We start from the raw sequence: 14,343 nt of genomic DNA on the forward strand, positions 1-14,343 counted from the left end.
GGAGTGGGCAGATAAGGGGACAACAGCATCAGGCAGACTGGCAGTTGGGCAGCATGTGAAAGTTATACAAAATAGCATGCAAATGAGTGGCCCCTTTTTAGGCTAGAGCTGTGGTGTTGCTCAGCAGCCCCCCAGTGAAAAGGGGGCTGAAAGGCATTCAGTATCACAAAGTCAGGGCAGGACAAGCACTCAGGTTACAGCTGGGGAGCCCATGCTCTTCAAGGATGCCATTGAGGATTTAGTGGGTTCCAAGGAGGTCAGATCAGAGCTGGTATTGACCTTGCATCTGCCCACCCCACCCTAGTCCCTCCCCCCAACTGCTGAACTCTACTGTCTTATAGAAACCTTGGCCAGGCCCTCCGCCCCCTCTGGGACCTTAGCTGGGTCATGTTCCTTCCTGGTTCTGAATTTACCCTCTTGGAATGGGGATAAAGAAGGTGGAATAGCCTCCTGGGTGCTTGCCCCCTCAGAGGGGCAAGTCAAGGTTTCCAGCTCCTTGTCTTCATTACCGGAAACCCTGGTGGCGTAGTGGTTAAGAGCCACAGCCCCTAAACAAAAGGTCAGCAGTTCGAATCCACCAGGCACTCCTTGGAAACTGTATGGGGCAGTTCTACTCTGTCCTGTAGGGTCACTATGAGTCAACAGCAATGGGTTTGGTTTTGTCTTCATTCCCAAGACAACTGAAGGGGGTAGGACCGAGGTGATGGGAAGATTAGCATAGAGCCCAGGGTTGGGGCAGGGGTTGATAATCCCTGGAGTTGTTATGGCAACTGGGGGACTGATAGGGAAGTGTGGGGTACCCATGGAAACAGGTTGGTTACTATGGGGACCCTGGAAGGAAATCCTGGTTTCCATAGTAATTGAACAAGGGGAGGGTTAAGTCCTAGAGATTATTACGGTGACCAGGAGGTCCAACCCTTTCAAAACCCTCTCACCTGAGAGACTGACCTAGCCACCTGGGCACTCTGACCACTATCCTCAATTGTCTCTGCCCTGGCCCCATCTTCTTGCCTCATCCTTCAGCTGGCGTTCCTTCAAGTCTGACCTCCAGTCCTCCTGGTGTAGCCAGAAGCCACCTTTGGTTTGTCATTGCCTTCCCCCTCTTGATGCTGAGTACGGAGGCCCCCAAGGCTGGGAGAGGCTATTCAGGACAGACCCCACCCCACCCTGTCCCTTTTCTGCTTGCCTGGCCCTGGAGATGGGGCACTCACTACCACCTAGGCAGCTCTGACTGGGAAGAGTGACCTACCATTGAACTGCATCTACTGTCCCCGCCCGAGGGCCCACCAAAATATTCCACTTCCCCCACCTAGAACAGCCAGCTGAGAAATGCCCCAGGAGTGGCCTATGAGCCAAGGTCTGCCACTCACCTGTCATTCACAGAGGTGGGTGAGGAGGAGAATGCCAGGGGCTTGGGAAGGTGAGAACACCTGGATTTGGGGGTGGAACTCCCTCTCACCTTGCCCTTACCAAATGCTAGGTGAATGTAGCTCAACTTTTACCCATTAAGCAAAAGAAATAGTTTTAAAGAGGCAGCTGAGGCGGAAGGAAGCTCTCAAGTGTTAGAACCAGGACTGGACTCCAGAACCACTGATAACCCTCAACCACTAAGGGCCCCTGGGTGCCAGACAGGGGTGGGTGTTGGGAAAGGTGCTGGTCCTTGATGGGAGTATTTAGGCAGAGCAAACATGGAAAACAAAGCAGATGCAGGCTTGGGGGGCCATGGGGAGGCAATGAGTAGTGCCCTTGGGCTGGGGTGGCCAATGGGTTTGGCAGGATGCCAAGGTTGGAGATGAGGTGGTGGCCACCCATGAAGGGCTTCAGATACTGGGGAAGGCTGTGAACTTGCTCTACAGATGGGAGCTTATGGTAGGGTAGGTGACTGGGTGGTGGGCAGTGATGGGGACTTGTCTCCTAGACACCCACTGTGTGCTAGGTGCTATTTAAGGACTTTTCATATGTTGCCCCATTGAGAGCTGTGGGTGAGATGGTGATGGGGTGGGGTGGGGGGTTTGAGGCAAGGCTTGGGCCTTGAGGTGAGGCACAGGGCAGTCCAGGGCTGACGTCAGGCTTGGGGTAGGATAAGCAGGGTCTGGGGACAGCATGGTGTCAGGGGCTTGGTCATAGGTGGTTGCAGCTCAGTAAAAAATGGCCTGTGGGCCCTTGTCTCCCTGGGAAACAGCTCCCCACACCCCCACCACAGCCACCTGTCCTCAGTTTTTCTGGGTTACCTCAGAATTTTGGGGAAGTGGCACTTCCATGCCAGGGATTGTTCAGGCCTAGCCTGCCCTTAGAAGCCCCGCCCCTCCTCCCCCCAGTGCTTTCTGAGTGCCCTCAGGGCTGGTTGGGTATGGATGTGGGATCCCTACAGGGATGACCATGAGACCCTTCCTCTCAGGGACATCAACAAGCCAACCCCACTTCCCATAGTCATCTCCACTGCCACTGGACAGCACTCCAAGGGCCCTGAGGAGGGCACAGCATGTATGGCTGCTCCTGACCTGCCCTCAGGGATGATGGCGTGGGGTTGGGACCCGGCCTAGTCAGGTTGGGGTGAAGGCTGGGCCAGCCCTGCCAATGGCAAGGGAGGGAGGAGCCAGCAGGAGTGGCACAGGGAGCCTGAGCACCACAGCCACCCCTTTCCTGCTCTGGACTCTGCACACAGCACTTTCATCATGCTTGAGGCCCCCTGCTCCTGCAGGGGCTCTTATACGCCTCAACACTGCGGCCTCAAGCCACCACATCCAGGTCAGAGCTGGGCTGAGGCCTCCAAGGGAAGAGAGGTGAGACCCACGGAGATGGGACAGCCAGCTACCCTCATCTCCCCCACCCCCCAGTGCTGTGCTTTACAGACCCCTCAGGCCTCCTCCAGAGCTCAGGACAGCGGCCTTGATTGCCCCACTCTTGAACCCAGCCCAACTCAAACCTGCTGGAAGTTTGTAGGACTGGACTGGCTGGGGGTGTGGCTCTAGGGAAGGAAAGTGGGAGTGTGCAGAGCCTAAGGGACCCGCCCAGGTCTAGGAGGGCTGGACCAAACGGCATGCCACAAGGAGTGTAGGGTGGGAGGTTCTTGCTCGAGTACTGAAAGCCCAAGCCACAGAAGGCACTGGGGATGGGGTGGGCAGAGGCCTGGACGGGAGGACCTAAATCAGAGAGGGAATGGGTGAAGAGGCTGGAAAAGCAGGCACTGGTTAGACTTGGGGCCTCAAATGCCACAATCAGCACCTGGGCCTTTATCCAGCAGGCAAAAATAACCTGTATTATGGGTGATTATGGGTGAGATATGATTGTGACTTGAGTGGGAATGGTTTTGGTGTAGACGAGAGGAGGATGGAGTTGGGAAATACTTGAAGGTAGACAGGGGTCTGTTGGGTCACTGAGGCAGGGGTCGGGTCGCATGGTCAGCTTGGACTAGCTGGTCAGCAGCCATAAGTGGTGGTCCTGGCCTAAAACAAATGCCTGGTTTTCAGTAGCCTCAAAAGTGTAGCTGAAGCTGTGGTAGTGGATGAGCCATCCCCTCTGTGGCCTCAACTTCTCCCCTCTAATGGGAGGGGTTCAGAAGAAATGGTCCAGGAGTTCTGGCCAGCTCTGGCCTTTCAGGGTCTGAGCATTTTGGTTTCCTTGCTGGTTGGTGGGGAGGTGAGGTGCGCACAAGTGAGCAGGAAGGCTCGTAGCAGCAGAGGGTGGAGAGGTCAACAAAGGTGACAGGCATCCCAGTGGTGTAGACTGGCACATTGGTGGTCTCAGCTCCTCTCTGGGTTTCCTGGGCCTCAGATCTGTGCCAAAATGCACACGGAAGGAACCCAACCATGGGGAAGAGGACTGCTCTGCCCAGGTTTCTCATGGACCTGGCTCAAGTCTGCTGGAGTTCACCCCCTCCCCTGGGGCCCATTCAGACCTGGCCCTGTGGTCTGAACCCACAGGAGGCAAAAATTAGCTATTCAGCCAAAGGTAGTTGTGGACAGGGCTTCGAACTGGCTCATTCTGGTTCAAATTCCTGCTGAGGATTTGCATTTCTAACAAATTCCCAGGAAGTTATACATAAGAATCATTCAAGGACCCTGTTAAAATGTAGATTCTGATTCAGCATACCTGGGATGGAATTGCAAATTCTCAGCAGGGAACCTGTTAGAAATGCAAAGTTCTCAGCAAGGGTTCAAACCAGACCAAAGCCCTGGTTCTGGAGACCCTTGGGTATGAGTTCCTGGCACCTGTGGAAGAGCCTCACACCTGCTGGGTGCTGACTGTGGTGTGTTTCTTGCTCCTTCACCTTTCTCCAGCCTACACCCTGCCCAACTTCTCTGGCCCTGGCAAAGAAAGTTGCCCTCGGGTGGGGGCTCCAGATGGCGCCAGCAAGGTGTCTGGAGGGAATAAAGGAGGAGTTCATGTCTTTTTTTTTTTTCATGTCCAGGCCATGACCCACCCCATACCCTGGGAAGGACTTAGATGTTTGGGCTGATGAGGGCCAAGCTAAGACTTACTCAGCTGTGTGTGCATCCCTGAGCAAAGAGACAGATGGACAGGGCCCCAGGTTGGAGAGTGGCAGGTGCCTGAATGAAGAGCACTATGTATGGCAGCAGGGGTCAGAACCCGTCCTTAGATAGGCCCCCACCCCTGGCCTCCAGGCCCTGCCCTCTAGCTTGCATGATTGGTGGTGGGTCTGCAAGCCCCGCCTTTCCATGCCCTAGCCCCGCCCCTCCAAGTCCAGGCCACACCCCCGGTGCCGCCTCCAGCAGCCTCCCTTGCTGAGCCCTGGGTGCCTCAGTAGCCCCCCCACATCCCTGCGGTCTGCCGGGAGGAAGCGGCCCCCCTCCCCCACCATGACTCTGCGCTTCCTGCTTGGGCCCGGGGCGGGAGGGGACGGCGGGAGGGGACGTTTCCCGTTTGCACCAAAGTTTCCCTGGCGGTGCCCAGACTCGGGCTCAGCCGCTGTCCCTCTTGCCCATGGAACCAGCTTTGGGGCCTGGGGTCCAGGTAACCCGCGAGGGTGGGCGGAGGTTCCTGGGGTGAGGCAGGACGCTCTGCCGGGATGCCAGGCCTGTAGGTGTATATGTGTGCATGGAGGGGTGTACGTGTGCATGGGTCTGCCTGTCCAGTGGTGCACATGCGTGCTGGGATGCGCAGTCAAGGAAGGTTTCCTGGAGGCTGCCGCTGCTGAACAGGGAAAAGGTGCAGGCGAGGGCCAAGCCCAGGGCTTTGTGTGGGGAGTGGCTGGTGTGTGGGAGAACTAATTCAGCTCCAGCACCCTTGTAAGCCACAGCCACACCCCAGGCCGGTGCACACTCGGGCACCTCCCTGCCCATGTCAGGCCTGCCTGGATCCCCAAGGGTTAGGGAGGTGGGCATGGAGGCTGGGAGGAGAGATAGGGGGCCTGGAAGGAGTGGTCATTATGTCCCAAAATCCCCTGATGCTGACCTTCCAAGTTCCTGTCCTCTCCTCCCTCCTCCCTACCCACTCCTCACTTCCCCTGTCTCCCACCCCATACCCCAATCCCTAGCTGTCCCCTGTGCCCCCCTCCATTCACTCTCTGCTGTGTCATGTGCACCCCTTCTGCCCCTCACTGCTGTTGTCCTAACTCCTTTCCCTGCAGAAGGACCTAGGCTACCTGCAGCAGTGGCTGAAGGCCTTTGTGGGTGCCTTCGAGAAGAGCATCTCACTGTCCTCGCTGGAGCCGCGCAGGTGAGGCTGGAGCTGCACAGAGGGCAGGAGCAGGGGGGTTGGGGGGTTCATGCCCCAGTGACCCTGCTCTCTGCAGGCCAGAGGAGGCAGGTGCTGAGGTACCACTACTGCCCTTGGACGCACTGCACGTGCTGGCCGAGCAGCTGGACCAGGGGGACCTGGAGCAGACCCTGCTGCTGCTCAAGCTCTTTATCATCCTCTGCAGGTGGGCCCCTGGCGTTCACTGGGGCAGGGGAGGGCGTGTGGAACCGCCCAGAGGGAATGGGGGGTTGGCCCGGCACTGTGACCTCTCCCACCATCACTCTCCCAGGAACCTAGAAAATGTAGAAGCAGGCTGGGGCCAGGTGCTGGTGCCCAAGGTGCTGGCGCTGCTGACTGGGTTGGTGGCCGAGGTGAGAGGGCACCACCTTGGGGTAGGGAGGGCAGGTGGTAGCCACGGCCGGGCTAACTGCCCCTCCACCCTCTTTCCCACAACTGACCACAGTTGAAGGGATCAGCACCACGGCGGGAGGACCATGGGCCTTGTCTGGAGAGCGTGGCCCTGCATGCTCTGCTCCTCTGTGAGGGCCTCTTTGACCCCTACCAGACCTGGCGACGCCAGCATAGCGGGTGAGACCCAGACCACTGGCAGGGGACAGGGAGGAGGGTGGGGGGAACCTGGCTGTGCCAGAGGGGTGAGGGCAAAGGTGTGGAGGTGGGGTGGGCCTGTGTGCCAGCCTGTAAGGGGAGGAGGACAGAGAAGGGGTGAGCCTAGGCTAGTGGGTCATCAGTGCCTGGCCTCACCCCATCCCTGCCCATTCCCACTCCGCAGGGAAGTCATCAGCTCCAAGGAGAAGGGCAAATACAAGTTCCCTCCTGCTGTTCTGCCCAACGAATTCAGTGCCTTCTTCCGAGGTCAGGCCCCGCCCCTGGCCCCAGACCTGGGCCCCTTCCTGCAGTTCCCCAATCCCACACTTGCAGGACCTGACCCGGAGCATTGGTGGCTCCACACGGGGCTGGGAGAGCCACAGGGATTTGAGCAAGCTCCCTGAGGCCATGTTCAAGAGCAGAAGGAGGTTAAGGGCATGCTTAGGCAAAATGGATAATTCTTTCCTCGTTTGGTATGAGGACCTCCCATCACATGGGAGATGGTACCCTCCCCACCCTTCTTGGGCAGCCTCAATTTCTTATCCCCTTTTCCTCCTATCCGGATCCTTTCAGCTACTTGTGCCCCACCTTCATCTGAACCATCTTAAAACTCCCTCTGCCCTTGTTGCCTCCACCCAGTCTTCACCCTTCTTCAGGACAATGTCTATACTTGATGTCTCCACCTCCTGCCCCCTCACTCCCACTTGATCTCTGAGGAGCCCACCCCAGGACATCTCTGACCACCCATTCTCTGTGGTGACCCTCTTCTCCTAGGTCTCTGGAGGCATCTCCCCTCCTGGAACTGTCGTCCCCACTCCAAACACTCAGTAGTGCCATGGGGTGGCACAGAGACACCGAGACACCTCATATCCCAATGGACCACTACTTTCCCACAGTCGTGCCTGCCCCTGTCTGAACAACATCCCACCCTGAGCCCACCTCAAGTCCTACCCCCACCTTTAGCTCCTGGCCTCCATTCTCCCCACTGCCTGGGTACTTTTCCAAAAACAAACTAGATTTTCTTACTCCCACTTTAAATCCCTTGTTGGTGGCTCATCACCCTCAGGATCAAATCCTTCTCCTCTCCACAGCCTTCCTTTCTAGTGCCACTTACTCTCTGCACCCCAGCCATGCTCCCATCCTCTCCTCTCATTCCTAGAAAGTAACAAGCTATCCCACTGCAGGGTCTTTGCCCAAACACTTCCTTCTCCTTTCACAGGCCTTATCTCAAAAGCCTTGTTCCCAAGGAGGCAGCCCCCCATCCCACGTGAATTGAGCCACCCCTGCTCCTGATTCCCCCAACAACCCCCATGTGACCCAGGGCTGGTCCCTTCTGTTCTCCGGGTTTCAGTCTGTGGCCTGACCTCCTGTCCAGCTTTGCTGGAGCCAGGCCAGGTGGCCCTCCCACATATGAATCTGTGAAAGCCCCTAGAAGTCCCCAGCAGGGGTGCAGGAGGGGGAGGGAGGCCATCTGCATAGTAGACACAGCAGGGTTCCCAGAGCAGGGGGGGAAAGAGGGGGCGGGTCCAACTGTCACAGGGGCAGAGGGAGCAGATTTACATCTGAAAAACTAACTCTGGGCCACCTTAGGGAAGCACAGGATGTCTCACCTTGGGCCCCCCTCCCACTCTGGGGCTTAAGGATCTGGGGAGCTGGCTAGGCCCTCAAGGCAAGACCACATTCCCCTGAAGCCCCCCAGAAAAGGGCCATGTCCCCCTCAGACTTGCCGGCATGGCACCGTGACTCCTTAGACCCCTACATGGTGGGACCATGAATGGCCCCTCAGAGACTTCCCAGGGCAGAACCAGGCCTCCCCCCTCAGACTAGGTCTCCCATCCCTATTACTTGTCTTGCCCCCCCACTCAGGGCACCCACTTCCTATGCAATCCCCTGAGTCCACACCCCAGCCACCTTGGTGACATTGTCCTTCCCTGCCCTGCCCTCCCCCGACCCAGAAAGCCTGCAGGATGCGGATCGCCTGCCTCCCATTCTGCTGCTGCGTCTTGTTCACCTCTTTGGTGCTGTCCTTGCAGGAGGGGAGGTAGGTTGGGATATGAGCCTGTGGGGTGGAGGGCAGGTGCCTCAGGTTCTCTTAGCTGGGTGAGCCCTGTGCCCACTGCCCTTCTCTGCTCACACTTGCAGGAGAATGGGCAGATGGCTGTGAGCACTGGCTCTGTGCAAGGCCTGCTGAGTGTGGTGCGGGGCTGGGGCGGTGAGCCTGCCCAGGACCCCCGCCTAGTGCCCCTGGTGCTGGAGGCACTGGTGGGTGCAGTACATGTCCTGCACACCAGCCGCGCACCTCCCCGTGGGCCAGAGCTCCGTGCCCTGCTCGAGGGCTACTTCCACATCCTTAATGCCGACTGGCCGACTAGTCCGAGCCCAGGGCCTGAAGAGACACTTGTCAGTCTGCGGGTCAGCATGCTTGGTGGGTATGAGCTTCTGGGCTTTTGAGGTGGGGGCACTGGGAGAAGAAGGCCCAAGCAAAGATGGAAAGGCTGGACTAGGCAGCCTGGGAAAAAAGGTTTAGAGCTGCCTGGAGGTGCAGGGAGAGGGATTGGGCAGGACCTGACCCTTGCCCTCTCCATAGATGCCATCCCCATGATGCTGGCATGCAAGGACCGGCCAGTACTGCAAGCCACCTTCCTCAGCAACAACTGCTTTGAACACCTCACTCGCCTCGTCCAGAACAGCAAGGTAGGTGGGACCCATGCTGGGGGTGGAGGGCATGGAGCCAGAGCCTGGGGAAGCACACCTGGGTACCCAGCTGAGTGTGCATGAGCTGGCCCCAGCTGGGGCTTTGTGACTGGTGAGATTATCTATAGTTCAGTGGGAGGGCTGGGGCGTAGATGAGGGCTTGTCCTCTAATGCTTCTGTAGGAGCTGGGCCTGGGGCTCAGGACGGCTCTGCACCCTATGGGACGGGGTGGTGTGGAAGGATAGGAGCTGCCCTGCCCTTGTTTCCCTTTCCCAGGCCTAAGTACAGGGCCAGGAGGAGGCCCCAGTTGCTTATGGATGCATTGCCCACTCCTGCCCACTCATCTGCCCCCTGACTCCACCCATTTGAGCAGGGCGTGGGTGGCTCAGCTCCCCTACTCTTCCCTAGTGCCTGGAGGGGCACCTGGCCTGGGACTCAGGGCTCACACTTCCATCTGGGGCACAGCCCTGGCGGCTGCCCCATCCTGCTCTAACCCCACCCCTCCCCTATCTCCCTCCTCTTCTCTCTCCTCTATCCCCTCTACCCTGTGCCCCCCGACAGCTGTATGTGCAGGCCCAGGTGCCCCCTGAGGGGGACAGTGACCTGGCTACCCGGTTACTGACCGAACCCGATGTCCAGAAGGTACCACCCAGGGGCTGGCCAGCTCAGGCACCCACCTCCCTGGGGCACCCACCCCCTGCGGCTCCTTGCTGAGCCTTCCTTGCACTACAGCAGGGGGTGAGCAGACGTGGGTACGGCCTGGTGTGGCCTAGCAATGGGGGTGGGTGCCTCATGCTCTCTCACCCTCCTTCCAAGTCCCCAAGGGCACGAGGTGGCCTGTGCCCTGCCTGATGCTCGTATTGGGAGCTGGGGTTTGGCTGCGCCAGACTAGCAGGAACCTTCGAAACTTCCAGCCAGCTTTTCTCAGGTGGGAAAACTGAATCCCGAATACTCAGGAATTGGGGTGCAGTCTTCCACAGAGAAGGGGGTCTTTCTGTGGCTCCTTGCACCTTAAGTAGGTCACTGGGAGTCCCCGTCCTCTCAGATGTGCTCCCTCCTCACCTTGCATGGGGCTGTAGGAGGCTGCAGGACGACAGTGTGGGGGTCCCCCATGGGGCACCATCTCTCTGTGGTGGCTCAACTCCTGGGCCCTGACCTCCAGAGCCCTTGCCCTGGTCTTGTCTCCAGGAAAGCACCACGTGTCCCCTGCGCTTGACCATTTTCTGAGACCCTGCATGTCTTTTCTGTCGTGTTCAAAGAAGGCAGGGCAGGGGCAACACCGCTTTGCTCTTATGGATGAGGAAACTGAGGCCTGGAGGGAGGAAGAAGTTTACCTGAGGTCACTTGGGGAGTTGGGCCAAACTGGAACCAAAGTCTCCATGGGGCTAAAGCATGGCCCAGCATCTGCTGACAGACTCCCCAAGCCCTCGTGACCCCTGATCCTTCACAGTGGGGCAGTGAGCAGCCTGCCCTGCTGCCAGGCTCAGCCGGGGTGAGCTTCAGTGTGCCCGCCTGGATCTATGGGGCATGGGGCAGGGTAGACTCAAAGGTTTCGAAGGTTCTTCTGGTTCTAACATCCTGTGATTGGCTGTCTCTAAATCCCCTGACCCCTGTCAATCATCACGGGTGACGGGGCACTCGCTGGCCTGCCTGCACTGCACGTGTATATGTGGCTTGGGGGGATGAGTGGGGACTGGGGCCCATAAGCCCACCAGGAAATGATGGGGTGGAGGGAGCTGCAGTGAGAGTGTTCTCTGTCCATCTGCCTTCCCCAGCCTTGGTTTCTTCTCTGGCCTTTTTGTTAGAGTGGGCCTTGTGGAGCTGTCCAAAGGGCCTCTGGCCCAGGATGAGGGTCATAGCAGCTGGGGTGAGGAGTAGAGGGCCTGGTGCCCAGACAGGGTTGCTGATCCACTCCTGCACCTCCAGGTCCCCTAGCTCAGCTGTCTGCCTGGGGCCTGCATTCCTGGCTATGTACCCCTTTTCCTGAAGGGAACTGCCAGCTGTCACAACCTGGCCTTTCCTAACTGCCCCTTTCTACCCCAAGGTCCTAGACCAGGACACAGATGCCATTGCAGTCCATGTCGTCCGGGTGCTGACTTGCATCATGAGCGGCTCCCCCTCGGCCAAGGTGACCGTACAGCAGTTTGGTTGTGGTAGGGGTGAGGGTGGAAGTGAAGCTGACCTCATGTTCCCAGAACTGACCTGGTCCTGGGCTATGAACCCTGCTCCCTGAAGCAGAGCAAGTGACCGTCCTACTACCCTCCAGGGGGCAGCTCAGCTCACTGAGCAGGCATGCTCACCGGTCAGTCATGGGAGTTGGGTAGCCTGGGTCAGGGCTAGGTTGAGGCAAGGATACTCATGGGCTGACCTCTGTCTGCAGTCTTCTGAGGTGGCCCCCACTAGCACTGAGACACAGAGGCAGAGCCAGGCAAGGGGTCCCTGAAAGACGAGGAGACCCTCTCCAGGGGTTTCACGTGGTGTGAGTTTGCCATAGGGCCTGCAGACAGTGATACCCACCTGACACTTACTGTGGCCCCCGCAATCGTGCACAGGAGGTGTTTAAGGAGCGTATCGGTTACCCTCAGCTGCAGGAGATTCTGCAGAGCCACGGCGCCCCCACCCATCGGCTGCTGCAAGAGCTGCTCAACATGGTGAGGGCGGGGATGGGGGGTGAGGGCCCCCAGGGCAGCCAGTCTGGTTTCGGTAGGTGCCAGGGCCCCCACAGAAGGTGAGCTGTCCACCTGCAAGGGCCATGCTGACTGTGGCCAGTACACAGTGTGACCCGTGGCCCAGCCACACGTGTCAGCCTCACTGGGGTGAGGACTCTGGGCTGCATGGGGTCCTGGAAGCCGCTGCATCTTTACAAGCTCCAGGATCATCCTGGGGACATGCAGTTGGGATTAAGCCGAGGCTCGAGGCAGGGGAAGTCAACAGTGCTGAGGGACTGTGGCTAGTGATGGTCATCCGTGTGCCCCTCTTTCCTGAGGCTGAAGTACCACCTGTGAGTGGGGCGGGATGGGGTGATGCTTGTTGCTTTCTCCTGCTGTAGACAAGTAAACCGAGGCGGGAAGTCCCACTGTTGGCAGGGTGGCCTGTCCTGTGCCACAGTTGGCCAGGGACTGTCACAGTCTCTCCATCCACAGGCTGTGGAGGGTGACCACAGCACATGCCCACCGCCACCAATCCGCAACGAGCAGCCGGTGCTGGTGCTGATGCGGTGGCTGCCGTCACTGCCTACGGCAGAGCTGCGGTTCTTCCTAGCACAGCACCTCTGGTGGCTCTGCGACAGCTGCCCTGCCAGCCGTGCCACCTGTGTGCAGGCTGGCCTGGTGGGCTGCCTGCTGGAGACTCTCAATACGGGGCGCACCCTGGGGGCCCGTTGCCAGGAGCAGCTGCTGGCACTGCTGCAAGCACTGGGCAGTGTGTCACTGAGGCCCTTGGAGCTGCGTCGTCTGCTACGGCCCCCACCGGGGCTGAACTCCGGGCCAGGAGGAGCTGAGGCTGAGAATGCCCGGCACGCGGGTGCCATCATCCGTGCATTGTCAGGCATGGCCCGGCACCAGGGTCCCGCCCGCGCCCTACGTTACTTTGACCTCACACCCAGCATGGCTGGCATCATGGTGCCCCCTGTGCAGCGCTGGCCTGGACCTGGCTTCACCTTCCACGCCTGGCTTTGTCTGCACCCTGCAGCTGCAGTGCCTGCCCCGGTCACCACCCGGCCACTTCAGCGAAAGCAGCTATACAGGTGGGTGATAGCCAGGACCCAGGGACATGGGAATAGGAGAGCGAGCAGGCGTAACTGGCATGGCCTGCCCCCAGCTTTTTCACCAGCAGCGGCTCAGGGTTTGAGGCCTTCTTCACGGCGGCTGGGACGCTGGTGGTAGCCGTGTGCACCCGGAAGGAGTACTTGACCATGAGCCTGCCCGAGGTGTCTTTCGCCGACTCAGCCTGGGTGAGCCCCTCTCCTGCTCATGAGGTGCAGGAGGCATGGGGGGGCGGGTGCTGAGCCCCACCCCACAGCCTGATGGCATGGCCTCTGTTCTAGCACTGTGTGGCCATCGTCCACATGCCTGGGCGCCGGCCCTTCAGCCAGAACCTAGTCCATGTCTACAAAGATGGCCATCTGGTCAAGACAGCACCCCTTCGCTGCCCCTCCCTCAGTGAGGTGTGTCAGGCAGGGTTTGGGAGCCTGGGGGTTGGTAGGGAGACTTGGAGCAGAGTGGGCAGGGTGGGGCCTAGAGTCCCTGTGTGTCCTCCCCCGCAGAACTCAGACTTCACGGTCCAAGGTCTGTGTAGCTGTGGGGTCCCTGAGAGGGACTAGATGCAGGTGGAGCCCCAGGCTTTGCTGTGCCCTAACCACTTCCCTGCTCCCGGCTCTGCAGCCCTTCTCCTCCTGCTGTATCGGTTCTGCTGGACACCGCACCACGACCACCACCACGGGGCTGCCTGAGCCACCAGTCCCTGCTGCCTTGGCCCACGCTCACCCCTCACTCACCCGTTCCCAGTCAGTCCCGGCTTCCACAGGGCTGGGCTGGGGGTCCGGGCTGGTGGCCCCCCTGCAGGAGGGCAGCATCAGCTCCACCCTGGCAGGCACACAGGACACTCGGTGGGGAAGCCCCACGTCCCTAGAGGGCGAGCTGGGGGCTGTGGCCATCTTCCATGAAGCCCTGCAGGCAGCGCCCCTGCGGGTCCTGTGCACCCTGGGTATGCAGCACCTTCCACCCTGCCTGCCCCAGCCCCTAATCCATTGTCCGCAAGACCCAGGTGGTTGGGACTTGTAAGGTGCCCAGACCAGGCACTAGGGTACCAGGGAGGGGAAGGCATCTCTAGAGGTCTGTCCTCTGGTCAGACAAAGAAGAGACAGGTTCTGGATGGGGTTTGGCCAGAGGCCCAGCCAGGTCTGAAGCCCCTGCCCACCCCCAGGGCCGAATGAGATGGCACCCTTCAAGCCCGAGGGTGAACTACACGAGCTTGCCACCAAACTGCTCCTCCATTACTCACCTGAGGTATGGGGGTGGGGGCGACTCCCGTACCCCATCTGCCTGCCCCCTCCTCCACTTGCCCCTGCTGATCTGCTCACCCCCCTTGCCCCTAGGCCTGCAAAAACAACATCTGCCTGGACCTGTCCCCTGGCCATGGGCTGGATGGTCGCCTGACAGGCCACAGGGTGGAGACCTGGGATGTAAAGGTGCCTGTGTGTGCATGTGTGTACAAGAGGCACATGTGTGTACGGGGCAGGCGGGGAAGTGGGGCTGTGTCCTGGGAGGGCTCCCTGGATCTGGGTTCCCAGGCTGAAGGGTCTGAGGGGTGGAGCAGGGCCCAAGTGGAGTGCAACAGGAGCCT

At 59.4% G+C, this 14,343-nt stretch overlaps 1 protein-coding gene across 8 annotated transcripts in view; it reads left to right on the plus strand.

Moving 5' to 3' along the window:
• The window catches only part of NBEAL2 (neurobeachin like 2), a 34,598-nt gene that overhangs the window by 3,271 nt on the left and 16,984 nt on the right, over positions 1-14,343 (plus strand). For 2 of the 8 annotated variants that reach the window (XM_049861675.1, XM_049861678.1), the window contains exons 2-18: positions 5,591-5,679; positions 5,756-5,884; positions 5,990-6,071; positions 6,164-6,288; positions 6,491-6,573; positions 8,262-8,347; positions 8,449-8,731; positions 8,894-9,000; positions 9,562-9,642; positions 11,045-11,128; positions 11,553-11,651; positions 12,144-12,745; positions 12,820-12,952; positions 13,046-13,165; positions 13,383-13,704; positions 13,924-14,006; positions 14,096-14,188. In XM_049861675.1, coding sequence (XP_049717632.1) covers positions 5,591-5,679; positions 5,756-5,884; positions 5,990-6,071; positions 6,164-6,288; positions 6,491-6,573; positions 8,262-8,347; positions 8,449-8,731; positions 8,894-9,000; positions 9,562-9,642; positions 11,045-11,128; positions 11,553-11,651; positions 12,144-12,745; positions 12,820-12,952; positions 13,046-13,165; positions 13,383-13,704; positions 13,924-14,006; positions 14,096-14,188 — 2,601 coding nt within the window. The other 6 variants (XM_049861676.1, XM_049861679.1, XM_049861677.1 and 3 more) reach the window with 6 other exon arrangements.

This window comes from Elephas maximus, chromosome 20 (assembly GCF_024166365.1).
Source record: "Elephas maximus indicus isolate mEleMax1 chromosome 20, mEleMax1 primary haplotype, whole genome shotgun sequence".
NCBI lineage: Eukaryota > Metazoa > Chordata > Mammalia > Proboscidea > Elephantidae > Elephas > Elephas maximus.